At 37.5% G+C, this 21,393-nt stretch overlaps 1 protein-coding gene across 2 annotated transcripts; it reads left to right on the top strand.

The window, feature by feature from the left end:
• The first annotated feature begins 1,268 nt into the window (after positions 1 to 1,268).
• palmda (palmdelphin a) lies at positions 1,269 to 16,369 on the top strand. Of its 2 annotated transcripts, XM_081375547.1 has the most exons (9): positions 1,269 to 1,335; positions 4,342 to 4,393; positions 4,882 to 4,962; positions 5,076 to 5,194; positions 5,983 to 6,097; positions 6,256 to 6,280; positions 6,384 to 6,500; positions 8,099 to 8,992; positions 16,141 to 16,369. In XM_081375547.1, exons 2-9 carry the CDS (start codon positions 4,349 to 4,351, stop codon positions 16,179 to 16,181), a joined length of 1,437 nt encoding a protein of 478 aa, XP_081231673.1. In that variant the 5' UTR covers positions 1,269 to 1,335; positions 4,342 to 4,348; the 3' UTR covers positions 16,182 to 16,369. The 2 variants fall into 2 exon arrangements, with proteins under 2 accessions (XP_081231673.1, XP_081231674.1); XM_081375548.1 differs by lacking the exons at positions 1,269 to 1,335; positions 16,141 to 16,369 and having other exon boundaries at positions 4,346 to 4,393; positions 8,099 to 9,163.
• The last annotated feature ends 5,024 nt before the right edge of the window (positions 16,370 to 21,393 follow it).

Here is a 21,393-nt window from a genome sequence, read left to right as displayed (position 1 = left end):
GTTAACCACTCTCAAAGGTCCGCCGAAACACCACTAAACCACTGAAGGCTGCACCCTCAAAACACTTTGTAGGTAGCTTTGCTAACTTTACATGTTTGTCTTCAGTTACAGGGGGTAACTTACAAACTCAAAGACAAGAAGAAACAATTACTTTGACTTTACAAAGTTCGGAAACTGGTACGTTACACAAACATAGCCACATAAGTTGTATTAACTCACCTTTGACAAAGTGATCACTGCACACACGGGCATTTTCCGATTCAGCTCCTCCCGACCGCAGACGTAGGTTTGCAAGCCATTTTTCTGGCGTTTTTTTTTTCGGTCAATTTCTTGCATTTTTTCCCTTTATGAACAACTTTTGGTACACAATAAAAACTCCTCATGGTTTCTCGGTTTGATCGATTTGAGCAACCATAAACGGCGCAAAACATAGGCATTTTGAGTTTGTTATAGTGCTTCCTAAATGTAGCAAATCACTTCCTGCCCTCCATCTGCATTTCGTGCCATGGCAACGCAGTAACGTGACGTCATATGCAAACAACCTATTGCGTGCAGAGGGAATTTGAAAGACAGCCGTTTATCCCGCTCCTCGGATTGAGCCGTGTCTATGGTGAGTTGCCAGACCTAACATCTCGGTGTAGGTCTGGCTTGCCAGGCTAAGTGAAACAGAGAACAAGAACAAATGTATATAGGGCGAGACTTGATTTTGTCTATAAGGAATTGATTGGATTGTTAGATCATCATTGGAGTTGTCAGTTGGACATTGACAGGTTGTCCCACCCTCGCCAATAAGCATGTCATCAGAGAAGAGAATAGATTGCAAGTTGTTTAAGTTATTTTGATAAATTTTTTATTTGTTTTTAATATGCACAGACAAATCTTTATAATAAGCTAAATACTGCGATATTCCATAAAAAAGTAACAATTGTCAGTTTTTTTATTTCAAATTGATTTCATGGTGACTTTAAGTGAAAAATACTTTTTAAAAACTTTTCCAGTATTTTATTATGTTTTTTTCCCACCCCCAAGACATTGTTGTTTCCAAAGGTTTGTTAACCTCCACAGACATCAAACAGAAGTAGCCTATATACTGACACATTCAAGCCTGCATGGGTGTGGGCTGTCGTCATTCACTTCAAACATTCACTCATGAAACTGATGAGACTGAACAACTGAAACAGCTTACTGGCGTTTCATTGGCTGAGGGCAGAACTGTCAATCATGCCTACAGCACCTGCGAGCGCTGTGGCCATTTAATGAGCGCTGCGTGACGAGTGACGACTGCGCGTGAACTCAGAAAACCCTTCTGGATATCCGTTCGTCTTCAGCAGCCCGGTAAGTGTGTTCTCTGCTATTTTACTTCTTTTTGTTGATTCACAGACAACATAGCGTGAAAGACAATTTAATGATACCAAATTATGCCTAGGGTTTGTCTAAAGTTTTGCTGAATTAATTCATTTATAAATTAATCGAGGGTCTCGTATCATCTAAATGTCATTAAGGCGGAAGAATTCTCCCGTCACTTCTACGAATCTACGAAAAGTGGGTGACATTTAGTTTGGAAAAAGTTAAAATAAAGTGAAAGTTTACACCTTCCACAAGTAATTAAAAAGTTAAAGTTAGCAATTAAACAATTGTGACATGGAAACTTTTTTTTTTAATTTTCTATCCGTTTATTATATTTCTACACAAATTAACACACCTGCATGTTTACTAAAAGAGTGTTTTTTTTTTCATTATTAATTTTTGTTGGCTTTTAAGTATTATTTTATAAAGTTTAAGATGTTCTTTATCTTTATTATTCAAATACAATCACTGTACAGTTCCTGGATGTTTGTCCAGTAAGGATATTGAGCAGATGCCACAACAGGAGATTTACATCTTAACTGACTTGTGATCAGATTAGAGGAGATTAGAGAGAAACTTCCTCTGTGCTAAAACTGACAGGGGAACTGACCATGTGCAGGAGTGGCCTGCAAAGAGTATCATATTCATGTGATTGTCTCTGCCAATCAGCTAGTTCAGTTTGCTTTGGATCTGTGCTGAAATGTTCCTATATGCCATAAAGCTGTCAGCTAGCCTGTAACCCAAACTGTTTATATAAGGAACTTTTATTGTCACTCTTAATGCATAGTTTTCATAAATAGGCAAATGCAAATGTAGCCTATCTGGTTATCTTTGCATTTATTTTGGGTTTTACACCATCAAAAACATTCAGATAAGGCATGAAGCTGTTTGTTACTAGCCGAATTTATTGCTCATGTTAGCCGTTCTTTACATCAGCTTCACAAGTGTTTTATCACTTTGGTCCGTTTCAGAACAATTGGTGGGTTTTTGTGGCAGGGAGACAAACAGAGACCTAGTACTGGTGTCCCACAACCTCAGACTCATTAGGCAATGTACCCCTGGGTGGCCTTGCTATTTTTAGATGTGCCTTAGTCTAGTGAATTTCTGGAGCATAAGGGGTTCGATAGGGGTCTGTAGATGGATGTATAGATAGATAACTTGATAGGTTGTAATGGGAATTGTAGTTTGATGCTAAAAGCTTTTATGGTTCAGGGCCTGTGGTTCTTTAAGGTTTACACTCTAAAAAATGCTTGGTTGTTTCAACCCATGTTTGGGTCAAATATAGACAAATCCAACTGTTGGGTTTAAAAATGTAATTTTAAATTTTAAAACAACAGTTTGGTTTGTCCAAATTTGATCCAAACATGGGTTGAAACAACCAAGCATTTTTTTTAGAGTGTAAATATACAAAAATTGTAGAAAAGTTTAAGATGAAATCAAATTAATTTCAAACTAAATGTACTACTTTAAACTTTTTTGATATTAAATAAAAATATTAATCAGATAAAGATTAAATTCTATCTTTCCTGGAAACATCATCTTTGAACAATAATTGTTTTTACACCATTTAATTTAAAACTAATTCAATTAAACAGAACTGGTAACTAATCTAAAACCTTTTTTAACTTTTGAAATTTCTATTCATCAAAGAATACTGAAGAAAAATGTATCACTGTTTCCACAAAAATTTAAGCAGCACAAATGTTTTCAAAGTTGATAATAAGAAGAAAAGTTTCTTGAGCACCAAATCAGCATATTAGAATGATTTCTGAAGGATCATGTGACACTGAAGAATGGTAGTGAATGGTAGTGTATATATTGAGTAATGTTTTTATTGTGCGTTAATATTCATTGCATACATAAAGCGGTTTCTCTTGCGAGCTTTTAGAATATGCCACTGAAATTAACATTGAACTGTGGGCAGTGAGAGCCTTATATCTAAAGCAGATGAGCAGGGTCGTGTTGAGTCAGCGCTGGATACTGTCTATGTATGAAGCAAGGACAGAGACATGAAGTCTGGCCTCAGTCGGTCTCACATATCCTGGGAAAAGAAAGAGCAGCCTGGAGACCCACAGACACAGGCCCTGCTGTCACTATAACATGACAGTGTTACATTTTCAAATGCTTGTGTTGGTCAAAAACTTGTAAATGAAGTATATTTAGCACAGAAACAACTGACAGGGTATAGAAGACATTAAATGTCTTCTATACTGTAAATTGAAATGATATAGAAAGTGATGGTCAACTGCAGTCAGTGTTTTGTGTTCTTTTCCACTGCTAAATCTACACTGCTAAATCTACAGCGTCACAGCAAAAGAAAACGTATTTTACCTTCTATCAGTTAAAAGTATGGCAAAATAAAGCAAAGACAGCATGTCTTTCAGTTCCGTTGTCTTTGGCCACATGCAAAAACACAAACATGCAGGACAACCATTATAGATTTACGAGGTCAAAATGTCAGCATAACTTTCATAACTGTGGATTACACATGCTAATAAAACATAATCTTTTTATACATAAGCATACCTTTGCAATATTTCATACTCTTGCATTGCACTGATGTGGGAATCACTGCAGGTCACATCTGGCCAGTTGTAAGAAATATTTAACTGAATGAAGCATGAAGCTACTTCAAGGGGCAGGTTCTAGCCTAAGGCCTTACTTGGTTGTCTATTAAACTGGACAATATCTACTAGGGGTCACCCACTCAGACACAGGCAACCAAATCCTGTCAGGCAGATAATTTATGGTGCATCGCAGAGACTGTTTTACCACTGCTGCTATTCATGGAACCACAGTGATCTTTAGAAAGCAGGAAGCAAGTGGTGATGAATGGACATTAATGTATCAAAATATCAGTGTCACCGTATGGAGTTTGACCTACATATTGGCCAACACCCTTTTGAGGCCCCACTAGTATGGATGATGATTTATAGTGTCATATTAAGGTAAATTATTTTATTTTTTTTCGTTTTCTTTTTTTTTTTTTTTCAGAGGCAGGATGGAGGAAGCAGAACTCTTAAAGGAGCGACTTCAAGCTATTACGGTAACCTTGTCTACTTGTTTCAAAGCTCTCTGAAATACTTGATTGTGATTGTTTAAAGGCTGCAATCTCTGCTAAAATATTTTTAATGATGATTGCTAAACAGTATCAGTGTTACTTTAGTGTTATTCTTTCTTTTTCTCTTTTTTTTTTTTGCATTATACACTTATAGTATTTATTAATATTTTGAATTAATTTTTTGTAGGCTATTTTCAGTTTATTTTAATTTGGCTTTAATAACCCATAATGGGCTTTAATAACCCATTTTTATTTTTATTCATATTTAGCTTTATATATATTCTTATTTAGCTTTATATATTTATTTCCGTTTTAGTAATTTTAGTAGTTCAACTTGATAAGACATTTATTTCAGCTTTATTATTTTTCAACAATGAACTGTATAGTTGACATCAGGCAACTGCTTTCCTATCACATAGATGTGCTACTGTTGTTCCATGTCTCTATTTGGACACGTGTCCATTTTTCCACAGAATAAGAAAAAAATCCAAGAGGAAATTGCCCACAAACGGCTTGAGATTGACAGAGAGAAACTAAAGCTTCAGCATGTTAAGGTACCTTCTTGATGTTAGAAGTATAGTGTCATTTTCATCAGAATTTTTCTGAATTTTATGTTTTGAATTATAAGGTTCTGGAATTTAAAGTATCTCTCTATTTTTCTTTATAGAAAAGGTCCATGAGAGATCTGTGGCTCATGGATGGGATGAACAGCAGTAATGCACAGGAAACACAAAAAGCTCTTGAAGATGCCCAACAAACGAAACACCTCAAGAGTAATATATTTCGGTAAGACAAATTATTGTGTTGTGCCTTATCGTATTTTTAATTTCAATGGTTTCATTACTGTAGTTTTATTTATACCATATTCACCTCAAGAGTGGCTGTTGATCCAAACACCATTTTGCTATTTAAGATTTTTCCATAAAGAATGTCAGCTAGTTTGTTGAGATTATCATAGCATATCTAGCATTCTGGCATCTTCTGAATACAGTTAAAACACTCTCAATCTTTACTTAAGGGTATTTTGTAGCTTCAGGGGTTGGCCTGATGTTTCTAAGCTAATGTTTTTTGCCCTGTGGTGCCCTAATAAAATCTTTTAGAGTGAAGTATGAGGCAAGCAGTGTGCAATGCTTTGTAACCGCATTGCATTGTAGTAGCAATGAAGTCAGAGAAGGATGCTTAAAAAAGCTTTTCCCATGTCCTTGAGGAGCTGCTACATGCAGGTCACACACTGGTACAACTATTGCTGTTGGTTTCATTCTTTGCGGGTGTGTTAAATGATTCTGGCCGATGGCGATTCTGACTGAACCTCTGTCATATGAGAGAATAATATTCTAATGTCTGTTATTAAATATTTGTTTATAATGATTTCATACCCTCTTAACAACTCAATGTGTCTTTAACTCATTGGATCTAGCATGTCTATGCAGCAAAAAGTACAAACAGAGAGTGACAGGCTTTGTCACTCTTGTGTGACTTAACCCAGTAACAGAGGCGTGTGCGTGTGCGCATGCGACGAGAACGCTAAAGGACGGAAGCTTTAGAAAGCAATTATTTTTACATATTCTCTGTAGGATAGAGAAAGAGATTGAAGCGTTGGAGAGAGAGGAAATGAACATCTCAACAAATGAGGGGCTGATTCTAAAGAGGCTAAAAGCCATTGAAAAATCTCCAGAGGACATCATTAAGGTACAGTACTTTTGTTATGGTTCATTTAAAACAATCAGAAACTCTGATTGTCTGTCTTTTGCTTGAACTATATTAAAAAGAAAAAAAAAATAGGCTTTATACATCTGAAAATTGAAGACACTTTATTTTAGAAAAATATTCTGTTTGTATTTTCACAGGCAGTGAATGCAGATTTCATATCAGGTAACTACTGTAAAATTACATCACAATCACAATATTTATGGACCATAAAACTGTTGTTTTGAATTCTGGATTATTTATGAATATTGTAACTTTTTTTTTGCAGACCCGGTCTATATACATTCAACAATTCCAAATATGCTAAAGCCCAGCACTCCTCTATTAAATCAGAGGAAGAAACGAGACCTGGAAACTGAAGCAAAAAATGATCAAGCCAAACCTGGTAAACTGAAAGAAGACTTCAAAAGTCTTCAATATATTTCTATAATGTAGAACTAGCAAAACAAATCTTTTAAAACAGGGTTTCCCAAACTGGGTTTCACAAATCCCTGGGGAATAGCAGGGAGTTTGTGAGTTGATTAATTATTTAAAGCTAATTAATCAAATCATAATTTTGACTAAAAGTTTAAATAAAAACAATCAAAATGAAACATTTACTAAACCAAGATGAAAAAAAAAAAAAAGTTTACCTGCTTGTCATGTGACCATTAACTAAAAGCAGAGAACTGTGAACATTATTACTGTGAACATTATTACAAACAAAATTACTGTGTTTTAATTTTTTAAATATTCATTTAAAATCTCAGGGTGTACTTCAAGTTAATATTTTGGTTCATATGAGTTCTGCTGACAAAAAGGGTTGGGAATCCATGTTGTAAAATGTTCATAGCTGAAGTGTGTCATTTCTGTGCCACCAAATGGGGAAAAAAACGATATGATAGTTTTCAAACAGGTTTGGTTCTACGATCTATTTAGGCTTAAGATGCTTTTGAGAAACACAGCCCAGGTGTCATTGGTTGTTCAAACAGTTTGGTTGCCTCCAAAATCACACCATTGGTTGAGCGCTACAGCCACAGTCTTTACACTTTCATGGATATGGACACACAAATGTCTTACTTTCTTGTATCCAAGTTTAAAGGACAATTCCGGTATTTAACACTTTGAGTCTATTTTGTAGTTTGTTTTGGATGAACTAGAGTGGTGGACAAAGAAATTTTGACAATGGTTCCTGTCGCGACTTTTTGACTATTTTAGAATTGCCCATGACCGCTTTAGAATGGGAGTCAATGGCCATGCACAAACATGTCCTTAAAACAACCCTTAACGTTCGTTTTCAAAAATGTGGAACTCACCGAGTGGGTTAGTGGTGTTCGTTGACGATTAAAAACAAATATCGGCGCAATGTATGATTTCAATCCGTTTATTTTTCTATAGTGGAACTATTTTTTCAGATACCTAACAACCGCGCATAAACTTCCGCTCTTCCGCAACTTCCGTTGCTCTGCTCACGCTAGCCTTCTGAGAGACAGAGAACCGAGCGAAAAGACCTAAAAGACTACAATCAAATGTAAACAGCCTCCTTTCCGTTTCCGGTAGCGCAGTAATATCAACGAGCAATGTGTCCTCCAACGGAAATCAATGGATTTTACAAAATGGCAAATAAAACACGACATAAACTGTATTTCGCTACGCTACTTGTTTTGGAACATCAACGAACACCACTAACCACTCGGTGAGTTGCACAGTTTTGAAAACGAATGTTAAGGGTTGTTTTAAGGACATGTTCGTGCATGGCCATAGACTCCCATTCTAAAGCGGTCATGGGCAATTCTAAAATAGTCAAAAAGTCGCGACAGGAACCATTGTCAAAATTTCTTTGTCCACCACTCTTGTTCATCCAAAACAAACTACAAAATAGACTCAAAGTGTTAAATACCGGAATTGTCCTTTAATACGCAAAGATAGTGGTTAATATTTTAACATCTTAAAACAATCTTTAAAAATCTTATATATTACACACATTCCATTTGTCTCTTACAGCTTTGTTTGCCATGGAAATTAATGTTCAGAAGGACTTGCGCACAGGTGAAAGCCAAGTGCTGTCCACCTCTGCCATTTCTCCCCAAGAACTCCAGCAGAGAGGCATCAAAGTCTACGACGATGGCCGGAAGTCAGTCTACGCCTTACGCACGGACGGTGATCAGCCTGGTGCGAACGGAGTGGATGAACTCAGTCCCGTGGAGGTTGAGGAGCTGCTGAGACAGGCCTCTGAGAAAAAGAAGAGGTCCAATCAGGTACAAATGGACCCTTCTTATCCTTACAACATCTCCCATGAACCACAATCAGACCTCAACAACATGGAGAGCCACAAACCCAACGGACACCAAGATCCCTACAGCATCGACTTATCTGCATGGCCCGAGCTTGTGTACAATGATGGTGTTCGCTATCCGGAGGACGCGGGTCATAGACTTCCACTCCTTCCAATGCCTGATTATAATGACAGACCAGACGAATACTATCAAAACGGCAATGGGAATAACTACAGCCGTGAGTTATATAGAGGGGAAAGACACGTGCATGGACAATATTACAACCGAAGAGAGAGCAACCGGGGAACGCAGCATTTGGATTGTGACATCAGAAACCACAGCCTGTGCTCGGCCTACTCTGAGGACTCCAAAGTCAGCATCCTGAATGCCATGCCTTCGGACGAGCCCGTCACCATGATCTTCATGGGCTACCAGAATGCCGAAGATGACAGCCAGAGCTATGAGGGCTCAGTTCGGGCAGAGCTGGTAATCGTTGGAGACGGTGAAGATGACGCAAGCAAGAGCTTCCACCCTCATCAGAGCTCCAACGTCAACAATGCCTTTTCCTACTCTGCCAGATGGAAAGGCAAAAGAGAGGACATAGAGGACCCGTCAACTACAGGTACCCGTAAGATTAAAAAAGTCAAAGAGAGACACAAGCACTGCTGTGTGCTGATGTAGTTGCACTAACACTCTATCAGCTCTTCTATGATGCAGCTTCTCACCAGACTGGCTTTCCTCACTCTGCATGCTGGACACTGCTGTGGTTTTCAGTTGTTCAGTGTCTTAAACCGTCCTTCATGTTGTCCTTCATGTTGTCTGACAGTGTTTGTAAAAACACCTTGTCGTATATGTGTAGCTTTAGAGCAGGGGTCTTCAACTGCAGGGGGTCCAACAATTATCATTTTTATGAAATGAAATTTTATAACAAAGAAACGATAATAAGTTAACTAAAAACAAATCTAAGGTAATCTAAATACACTACAGTTCAAAAGTTTTGGGTCAGTAAAATCTAAAAATACAGTAAAACCAGTAATATTGTGTATATTTTTTTCAATTCATAATAACTTTCTATTTTAATACATTTTAAAATGTAATTTATTCCTCTAATAGCAAAGCTGAATTTTCAGCATCAGCTCTCGTTCCCTCTCAAGGAACTTGGGTTATATTCATAACCTAGACACTCCCTTTCGAGGGAACTCCACGCTGTGTCATAACGTTGATGCTATGGAAACGTTAATACCCACTTCGCCATGCTGAACAAGCACCTGCTTCACTAAGCTGTGAAGATATGCACAATCATAGTAAGCCAGTGTCAATAACTCAAGGGACTTACACCGGAAATAAATGTCAAAGTCTGTTCAGGTGCATAACCATGACATGCAATGCCCTTAATACCTAGAAGAGATAGCAGCCCAGCTTGTGACATTCCCGAAGCTCAATGTTCTAACTAACCAGGTAAATTCCATAACAGCCCAACAATGGATGAGATACAGAATTGCTATTGCAACTCTAAACATCCTCAACCCGTTACTACCTCTTAAGCACTAGGAACAGCATTAGCGAAGGGAGCATGTGAGGTAACTCCTCAGCAGGCTGATCTCCAGACTTAAAGTACTGGAGAGGGTGACAGATGAGAGAATGAATCACCAATTGTGATTCAATCTACTTCTGCTCTGTCAAGAAACCTGCTTCAACCTTCACTACGCCTTTTGAAGAAGGGCATTATTAACAGCAACTCATACCCAGGGGAGCATGCAATGATGATTGGGGAGGGCCAAGCTCTATACCCTTAGCCTCATTGGCTAATAAATGCCTATTCCCACAGCTTTACTGAGGACGACAGAAAGTGAGCTGCCACAGCGCAATGCCACCTTTATCCTCCTCATGAACCTTTTGCAAACATGTTACATAGTTCCACTATGACCACACTATCACCATGTCCAAACTGGAGGGGCGACAGATGTGGAGTCTGGGTATTTGCCCAGTCTTCCTAATCTGTACAAGCCGCTTCCATCATTATCACTTCCAGGTCCAAACTGGAGGGCCGACAGATGAGATGAGGCAGTGGGACGTCCGTGGCGGTGTTGCCCAGTCTACCTAACCTGTACCAGCACTAAATACAGCACTAGATGGATCTCTGAGGAGCGGAGGCTTCAGCATGACAACCCTCTTGAGTGAGAGGAGACCTGTCTATGCTCTACCCTAAAGATAGCTTACCAAAGAAGGCTCAGAGGGAGCCCTCCACACCTGATATCACTGTCTAGACAGAGACCCTCTTGAGCGAGAGGAGACCTGTCTATGCTCTACCCTAAATGCACACTGGGGAGACAACAACTGGTGATCTAAATAGGAAAGCAGAAAAAAAGAAAAACTCCCGTCAAACTCATTCAACAGTTTATATCCGCGGTCCCCGTGATCAGAACCACCGCGGTGCCTCTGCAAACGCAGGGTCTAAAACGTGATGTGCAGATACTCTATTCTGATCCCTCAAGAACAGGATTAATCGAGAGCAGAGCTTCCCCACCATGACTCATTGCAGTGCCTGCATACAGCTCCCCCAAGAGCTGACAGCACTCACTCTGCTCTAAAGCTTACATTGACAGGCAATATCTTCACACTTGGGGTTGCACGACTACTGATTTCTGCTAGTCGATTTCTTATCAAAACAATACTCGAGTTACTCGACTACTCGTCGTTCATGCTACTGTAAATGAAATAGCTAGATCTTATCAATAAACATTTATTAATTCATAGCCTAATGCAACAATTACATAAGTAAACTCACAAAACATTATAATTATGACATTTCATTTTTAAATTTTCATGTACAAGTCTAAAGCCAAATAAATAGCCGTTCTTGCCTTTCATTTCAGAGGTCTGCTTCTAGGGGCCGTTCACATATCGCATCTTTTCCGCGCTCAAGGTCGTTATTTCAAATGTAGGCGCGCGGCGAGCGCGCTCATAATGAAAGAAACATGGTGCGCTAGTTTTTCCAGGCGGGTTTTTCCTTCTCATCTCCAGAAATATATCTAGTAGTAAAGCTAATGCAAGGGCTAGAAATAAATGAATCCTTTGCTGAATGATACTTCTTCGTCGTCATCATGGAGAGCGCAGTTCGGTTGCATAGCAACGACAGACGCCACGGGAGCGCTTGTAGGAGACTGCGGCACGGCCACGCGCGCTTTCCACATGTTTTTAGACGCAATATGTGAACGGCCTTTTGCAGAGTTGGCCAATTACAATATTTTTGTCATCCTTGATGAAATACTTCCACACATCTGACGTGTGTTGTCTGTTGGTGACGTTCGACATTTTTAATTCATTTATGGTTAATGGACGCTCGAGTAGTCGATTGTTTCCGACAGCGTCGAATAGTGGTTGAAGTAGTCGATCTATCGACTACTCGACTAGTCTATGCAAGCCCTACTTCACACACACACTTAAACAAGCGGATCCTGAAGTCAAAGAGCTGATGACGTCTAAGGCAGGCAATTTTTTATACTCACGGGGCGCTCCATGTGATGTCATAGGGCTGCAATCTGCCAATCAATTGCTGTGTTTCCATACCTGCTTCAGACACCGGTCATTCCTGGGGGCATTCGCATAGCATCAACTAGGGCTGCACAATTAATCGCAATTTCCATGTAATTGCACTTAAACTGATTTGGCTCATCGCGAATTTGAAATCGCAAAGGCTGCGATTATTTTTTTTATGCGCAGCTTGTCATTGATGTACAGCTCTGTAAACGCTGATACCTGAAAGCACTGTGAGTTTAAGTCACTTATAACGTGCATTTGAAAAAGTGACACGCGTCAAACATCTTTCCAAACATGAGAAGCATTTATGAACCTCTTGTCTAACAAAAGACAACATTTAATAACATGCTTTTACTCCAAGCTCACTTCATGACAACAGGTGAGCATCCCTCTGTGAGATGATGTGGCTTCTTACACAGAATAAGGCAGTTGTGTTTATTAGTCATGTTTAATCAATCTTCTGTTCATTCAGCTGCAGATAGTATGATGCCCAGGGGCGTAGCAACCGGGGGGGACGGGGGGGACATGTCCCCCTCACTTTTAGAAACCGGTGATTCTGTCCCCCGCATTTTTTTTTTTTTTTCGGACAAATGCCCTGATTAAAACAATTTTTAATATAAAAATAAAAAATAACCAGGCAATCACCGAAAACGTGTGTGGATGGATGGATGGATGCGTGTGGAGGAATGGATGATTCTGTTTTATTTCATTTGATGTAAGTGGCGATTGATAGCCTATAGTTGATAATAATACAGGCCTAATGTGCGCTGTCGAGGCTCGTGAAGTTATAACATTTTAGAAACAATATAGCCTAGTTAAGAAACAATATATAGCTAGGCTACACACGACCAGCTGTTTTCCTGAATGCCATCAAGATTGAAACCGTGACTGGTTTCATAACAGTTCAATAAACAGTTAAAATTAACTTACAATAATTTTACTTGATGTACTCAAAAATGTACTCACTTACATTTTAGTCGCAATGACTGTTTTTGCTCTGTTTCATCAGCGAAAATAGTCCCAAACAAAGATCACAGCAGAACGCGCATCTCACAGCAACACTCGTTGCATTACTGAATGATTCAGCGTTTTGAACAAATCGGTTGAGTCAAAGATTCAATTACCCATTCATAAACTGCCTCATTCTGAATAAATCAGCCGTTTGAACGAATCGTTTGAATGAATGACTCAATGACTCGCTCATTAAGACGGTCGCCTGCCGCCTCCTACTGGCGGTTTAGTTTCATAAAGTATCATTCTTTTCAACATTCCTTATTTGTATATTCAAAAATATTTAAAATAATCTAATTTAATACAGTTATATTTTTTCAATGTAAATTATTTAATTTGATTGGTAACAGCCTAGTGTCTTATTATTTTAATTGAATATATTGATCAAATTTAAGAATTTAAAATGAAAGATGGAGCATAAAATTAGGGGGAAAATGCCTTTATAAAAGGTACAAAAAAAATTGTGTTTTCAAACAGTGATGTAATGAAACATTGACAATTTAAGTTTGAAGGGAGTAAAGCCTCTGTTTAGGCTATAAGGAAATGTAATTTTGCCAAAAGAAGAACTTTTATTTTAAATAAATTTTCATTTTAAATCAGCCTACTTCAGTGTGATATGTTACCATAATTTGAATAATTTGATACCAGAATTTGAATAATTGTAATGTGATGATCAGATGCAGATATCTAAATCAGAGAATATCATCGGGCGGTTTGCGGGTGGATTATTTATTTTTAACAGTGGATTCGGGTGACTCAAAGTGCACCAGATTAATGAATTTATCTTTAAAATGTACAAAATTTTCTTCCGGGGGGGCATGCCCCCGGACCCCCCTAGAGGTACCAAGCTCCACCAACAAAAATAATGTGGGAAACACATTAGGGTATATGATGATCTACAAAAAAATACACATTTAATTATCTTATTATTAAACATTATTAGGATTTTACCACCTCCGCCTCGTTTTGAGCCAGGAAAATGAACATCACCTTTGGGTCACGTCCTATGGTCACATACAGCTTTTGCCCCCCCCCACTTTTATAATGGCTGCTACGCCCCTGATGATGCCCGATAGGGATTTCCTGGAATAATGTGCGGGGAATATTTGGCGTGTCTGCGTGAGAGCGCCCTCTGGTGTTCAGATGGAGTAGCATTTACTACCGATCAGCTGTGCTGCACTGACAAGCTGTGCATAAAATAATTGCAGCCTTTGCCAAATCGCATGCGTTTTCATTGCGATTAATTGCGCAGCCGTAGCATCAACGTTATGACACAGTGTCTCATTCCCTCGAAAGGGAACAGTTGTGCTGCTTAACAATTTTGTGGAAACTGTGATACACTTTCTTCTCTAATGAATAGAAAGTGCTAAAGAACAGCATTTATTTGAAATAGATTTTTTTTGTACGAAAAAAACAAGTCTTTACTGTCGCTTTTGATCAAGTAGATGCATATTTGCTGAATAAAATCATTCATTTAAAAAAAAAATACAGAATATTTTTAACACCAAACTTTTGAACCGAAGTCATTGTACCTCCCATATTAAGATGTACATTTCATTTACGTTTTAATTTCACCTAATACACTTAATATGTGATTCTGATCCTTTTAATGAATGCGCAATGTAAACATAAGTATGTAAATGCATTAGGGCCTATACAGTATACATGTTGTTAATGGTCAAGCTTAAAATACCTCAATTAAATTTTATGCAAAATGTGTCCACCAAGGGCTCCTTGAAAAAAAAAAGACCCCTGGTTTAGAGCTTTACCTCCCTCTAATGGTGAAAGGGCAGAAATGCACTTCTCTTTCAAAATAATACGTGAAATATGCAATAACTTTCCTTTGTTTTCAACTGCCAAACTTTCTATGCTATATTTCTTTTTTCATATTTTGCTTATAATTTCCTCCCTGTGCTTTTTCCACTTGCAATAATAAGCATGAGAGCATGCCATCTGCTGTGACGTGAACAGTCATGCCTGCTTTCATTGATTGTGTTTCTTTTCTGTCATGCATCCTTTATTTTGCTTTGACATTGAGTGTATGAGAGTGTGAAAAGAGTGAGAGATTAATCTTTGTAATAAAACTGATTGAATGAGTCTTGTTTTTTTTGTCTTTTTAATATCCCAATATGTTCTATTTAAAGAGATAGTTCAAACAAAATGCTAATTAATAGGTTTTTATTATTATTTAAATGCTATTATATTTATTAATATTTTGAATTAGATTTTTTATATATTTTTAGTAATTCTGTTATGTGTGTTTGTCTTTAGTTTTTTATATTTAGCTTCAATTTATTTTTGAAGATAATCTTTTACTAATTTTAGTACTTCAACAGACTTATTTTGTTTGTTTGTCAAAACAACTTTTTTTTACGGTTTTCATTTAATATTAATATTTTATTTTATTTCAGCTTTAACAAAAACAATTTTTAATAGTTTTAGTTTAAGTAAACAATAGCAGCTTTGTAATTATTCCATAGTTGTATTTTCATGGAACACAAAAGGAGCTTGACAGCCACTGTCATTATTATTATTTTGAAAGCCACAAGTAAATGACAGAATATTCATTTTTGAGTGATCTATTCCTTTAATGCTGAAAAACAAACTGATTACGACAGCATCCACCTACACAAATGTTGCATGAAAAGATAAGTGACTCACAACTTTTGAGGCTACACTAACTTAAAGCCATTATGGCAATATGTTGCTGCTAGACTCAATATAAATGATGTCATTTAACAGTATGCTTTATCAAAAAAAATAAAAATAGGGGACACTCCCACACATGGCCCCCTCTCTGTCATCTCTTCCTTGTAGAATATGCAATCGAGCCCTGTCAATCTTCTTCAGAAACACGCACACTCGGAGCGCTCCAGTGGTGGGCAGATAATTTGCTGTGCATGTCTTCCAACCTTAAGAGGCTTTTAAGAAGGCTGGCTGGTGTGCTTGAAACACTCTTATATAATCAATCTTGGGGATTATATAAATGGGGATAGATTGTTTCATGAGGACAAATGTCTTTATAGCTTGAGTTATTAAGATTACCCTTTTACTTAAACTGCCCTTGCACAAAAGATGAGTCAGTGAGGAGGTGGAGCACTGCTGATGGGTCTCAGAGGGAAGCTACTGGTGTGCATCAGCTGTCCATTAACTTCTATTTGGTTGGGAGGATTGAACTGAGCAGCTAAATCAATGTCTTTTCTCTCATGCTCCCAACAGCATTACAGATCCAGATGGAGAAACTGGGTCAAAGCGCATAGTGCCCGACACGCAAATTTTGTGGAAATCACACTCTGCGAACTCTGAGAATCTTGTACGATTGTCCGAAGTGGCCAGCAAGACAAGAAACGTAGATCAACATCTCGGCGGAGTCTTCTGAAAGTGAAAGGAGGATGTACTATTAACACTTTTCAGGAAAAATATTCTATAACTAAACCGCTTAACATTTTGTGCCTCTGTCAGTTTCTTTTATTCATAATGGTGCTTCAAAGAAATACAACACACACGGATATCTGCTGTAAATGACACTGACTGTTTGAAACGTCCAAAAAGGAAGATATTGTTGTCATATGATATGTCACAGTCTGAGGCTTCCTTTCAGATGTGTTCTCCTTGTTGAGAAACCCCCAGAATGACAGTCAAACCTCATGATGTGCGTGTGTATGTGGCTGACAGCTGTTTGGGACAGCTTTATTATCTGTGCTAATGAATGAATCTTTCTGTTGTGTTTTTGTGGGGATTTTTTTTTCATTAGATGTCCATGTTACCTTTATCAAAACTAAAAAAATTAAAGGCATAGCTCACTCAAAAATTTTAAATCTGTCAACAGTTTTTCAACCTCATTTTATAAAACTTTCTCTCTTCTAATATTCTAAGCTGATCATTTCTTTTCTTTTTTAAAGATATCTTTCAATGTTAATTAAATATTTGACATTTCTGATATTTTTGTCATAGAGTGAAAGTGAATGTGGACCAGGGATTCTCATTATGGAAAAGAGCAGCTTGGACAATCTGCTAAATATCTAAATATTTTGTGTTTCACAGAGTCATACAGGGTTATTGTAATAACATGAGGGTGAGTAAATGATGATAGATGAACTGTCCCTTTTATGAAATAGCCTATCTGACAAATATTTTTGATGCATAAACACCATATAATGTTGTTTTTGGTCCCCCTGTAGTTTTGCAAAAGTGATGGTAGAGTGAAAAAAATAAATAATAAAATACTAAATCAGATTAAAGCTGATCCTTTAATACACTGAGCCTATTTAATTCTGTTCACCGGCAAAACTGTCTGATAACAGTCGTCTGGTGTGAGCTTTTTTTTCCCTGAGCATTGAGGATTGTGTGCAAATATATATTTTAGTTATATTCTCCTTTCTCTATACGTGTCTGTGTGTGTTTGAGCTTGTCATGTCTGTCAGTGGAGTTACTGTGCTGCCATTGGTTGATTCCCACGCATTCAATCACAGCTGTGGCTTCTGTCAAACACATTCATACACACTAACACACACATACATGCACTCAAAGGAACAAACGAGACCTTCACTGTTAAACCAGCCGACCTCAAAGCTCCATGACAGTAAGTATTCACATTTCAAACTTTTGTATTGATATGGAATATACATTACTGTAGTGTAAGACATCGGTCTGGATGGGGAGAGTCATTGTGCACCTGCGTCTGATGCATTTTTATGCATCTTCAACAGAGTTTTAAAAAGGCTCAGATGTACATTTTGGAGTTTTGGCAGATTTGTGCATTGTAGTGGGAAGGTCTTAAGTAGAAAAGACGGAGGAGAGAGAGATGATGCCTTTTTTGTTGTTACATTTGCAATTTGCTGGAGTGTACTCATGCTGCTTTTCCGTCAATTGTGTGGGTTGGTAGCAAAAACAGAAAAGATGGGGGAAAACATGCACAGACTGAGCTACTAACACAGGCAGCAAACAGACAGAATATCCTCGAACAAACTTACTTTTGTTATTTTTACTATGATGCTCTGCAAGCAGATTTGAATTGCTTATTCTGAAAAAAAAAAGCTTTGCCTCATTCCCTTCCACATCCAAAGGTAATCTCGGTTTATCTACAAGATGCAATCAGATCACCCAAAATGGGTGTAGTAAATATGGTCAAAAAACCATGATTAGTTTTCACAAAATTAAATGCATTGTCAAAATATTATCACTTTAACCCACACCAATTTCATGATCAAGTCATTGGAATTGGTGTTTTACAAAAAGACGTAAACATTTGGATATAAAGTTAGAGAGTGTGGAATTACACAATGAATAGAGTTTGCATCACACGTGACATTATTACAATAGAACAGATGTGGCAGTTGAGTATTACTGCATTCTGGGTTAGTCCTGGAAAAATATAATGATACATGAGGATTGGTTTGGCTTAGAGTCTAAGTGGAGGATGAGAGGATGAGTTTTATAGATAATAAATATAGAATATCAACATTTGTGAGACTTAGTCAGTCCAAACAGTTTTGAGGTTAACTGATCTAAATTTGCATCTCTGGAAACTATTATGAAACCAAGTTTTTTTTTTTGTCTATTTGTTAATGAGAAATTAGTGGACACATCATTGTTTTTTAGATTTGTATGAGTAAAAGTTATAGTTTTTATTTCGGAGTATAAAATATAAAATTAGACCCTTGGGGTATGATGATCCCCCTGCCCCAGAATTGGTGCCAAGTTGTTACTAGTGTTATTATTTTTAAATTGACTAATTATTGTAATTAATGGTGTTTTTATTTAGTATTTCCAAAAATTAGATGTACATATCAGACATCTTTGCTTAAAACCTATAGGTTAGTTGAATGAAATCATTAAATATGCATTCATAGTGTTGCTATTATGTCATATCTTCAATTAAAATATTAAATATAAAATGCCTGTATATGTCACAGGTTGCACAGGAACAAACCAGGAGTAAATCAAAAAACGCAAACACTTGAACACAAACAATACCGGACAGGGAACTAACTCAAACTGAGGACTTAAATACACAAAGGAAACTAGATGGCACAGAGGTGACAAATCAAATCAATAACTATGACAACTAATAAGGAACGGGAGCATGGGAAATTAGGTCAAACTAAACAAGCAACATAATAGAATATAATCATTACATATTCAAGTCATGGAATAATTTTACCTTTCAGATTATCCCTTTACTGGGATTCTGCTGTGTCATGGTTATTCAATTATTATCAACCAAATTGTCAGAGTAACATTTTAAATACAATAGTTGATTTTGTATTTACATTAATGACACTTTACAAAACAATAAATAAATATTAATAAGAATTATACAAAAAGTTATTTATACATTCTGCAAAAGTGTATCCCGGGGCTTCTTACCCCAGGTAGGGGAGGGGGTTTTACTTTTTGTGCTATATAACAACTAAATAAGCAAATGTTTCTATTTATTTCCAATAATAACATTGACTGATGCACATGCTCAAGTTATCTAAATATGTTACAGTTTAAAAGTAAATCCACATTTTTGTTGGGGGAGGGGGATATATAAAAGAATATTCTTTTATATATGGGTCCCCATCCTACCCATATATAAAAGAAGCGTCCAAGAGTGACCTTGCTTAGAATATGGACTGCATGTTCAAAAATCGCGTGGGCACAACCAAGCGTTCAATAGTTGGTTGAGAAAGTGTGGGCGCCAGAGGGACAGAGCGGCTCCGTTTCAGTGCAACCAGAGCTGCGGGGCTCGTGCATTCAGTCGCTGTCGTTTCTGTCAATATCTTTATCTGCTCTATTTCACATTTGACAATTGCTGACGGATCGATAGGTCTGAACAGGAATTTGTCGCGAGCTATATTTTCCCTCATCGAGTTCAACCATATGAATTACTCGCGACGCGTCGCCATTTGGTTACTCGCGTTATCAGTGCAAATTATTCAGGCATGTGCGTATTGCGGTAGATTGGAGATGATATCCGTTTGGCTCCTCTTTTTAAAGCTGCTGGTAGGTATCAAAATACTGAAGCTTTGTGCATCTGTTGCATCCGTATGCTTTGGTGAACATCTGCATGCGCAAGGCACAACGAGCGAGTGATGCAGGAATTCTGTGTGCTGCATTTGTACTGTCGTGCTTGTAAGAGTGTCCAGTGTATTTAAAAAGAGTTACGATGATGCTGTCTATATCCTTAATCTCTATGACTGATCGGTATAAATTCCATATCTGCTTGTAGTGTCAACACTGCAGTGATAGAGTAGCTAGAATATACCCATTTACCAAAGAGAAGTTTGACTTAAAGGGATAAATCACCTTCACCACAAAAAGCAAATCCATATACGTTCTGTGGAAAACAAATTGAGATCAGTCACCATTCACTTTCATTGGATGGAAACAAGATGCAATGAAAGTAAATGGTGACAGAGGGTGTTAGTCCCTAACACATCTTAATTGTGGGGGGATATTTCCCTTTAATGCAACAGTCACACTTATTGGATAATTAATAACTGATGACATAATTTTGCTATCTGCAGAATTCCACCTCTGGCAAAGTGGATGCGATGTTCAGACATCAGAAATCTATTTTCCAAAACAGACAGGGGTTAATGGTGGTCACAGCACCAGCAGGCATGCATAAAATAACATCATATCCGCTCGATATGAGCAATATATTTGTTTCTCTGTCTCTCTTACTGGATAAACTCAGGCTGATAGCTCTAATAAACCAACTGCATCATGGCACTTTGATAAGGTTGTCTCTGACTAGTGAGATGCTTATACATGGCTCTTACTGTATAATAAACAAGACAGCCTCCTCAGATGGAGCATGTTGCCAGGCAACCACTACTTTTCGGGAAAAAAAACACAGAACAGACCCTCTGAAGTCATATCTTGCAAATAAATTATGACTATGACAGTATTAAATAAAATGGCATTTTGATCATCCACATAATGTAAGCTCCTCTCACAGTTTGTTTCATGAGTGTGAGCACTGAACCAGCACAAAAAAGGGGAATGATAAACTATTTTGTGATACATTTTAAGGAAATATGAATTATTGTAGATTGTAACTGAGTGCAGTCGTCCAATTAGCTTTTGGATTTATAGTACTTTCAAGAAAGTAGTGTACTTTGTCAGTAGTGTTAGCATTCTCTTTATTTAAGCTTAGAAGGTTTTGTGATCACAACTTGAATTAACTCATTGGCCAACCCGAGTTTATTTAAAATGACATACTTAAAATTAAAGCAGAAGTCACATATTTTCTTTGAGGCTACTAAAACATCCTTTAATGTAGGTTTTCAGCCCACTTTGTAATTGCCTGCTTTGTTAGAAACCACTTCTCATGGATATTTGGTATATCAAAGAGGTCCACCCACTCCTCACAGCATGGATGCCACTGTGCAATTCTGCAGAAAACAGCACAAGGCTGGTTGTCTATGTTAATTGGATCTGAGACTTTTCAAGGACCAAGACTGAAAAAAAATGTTAGCG

The sequence above is a fragment of the Scardinius erythrophthalmus genome, assembly GCF_964197995.2.
Source record: "Scardinius erythrophthalmus genome assembly, chromosome: 9".
NCBI lineage: Eukaryota > Metazoa > Chordata > Actinopteri > Cypriniformes > Leuciscidae > Scardinius > Scardinius erythrophthalmus.
Note: the sequence above shows the minus strand (reverse complement) of the source record. Positions and strands in the feature narration are given on the sequence as shown.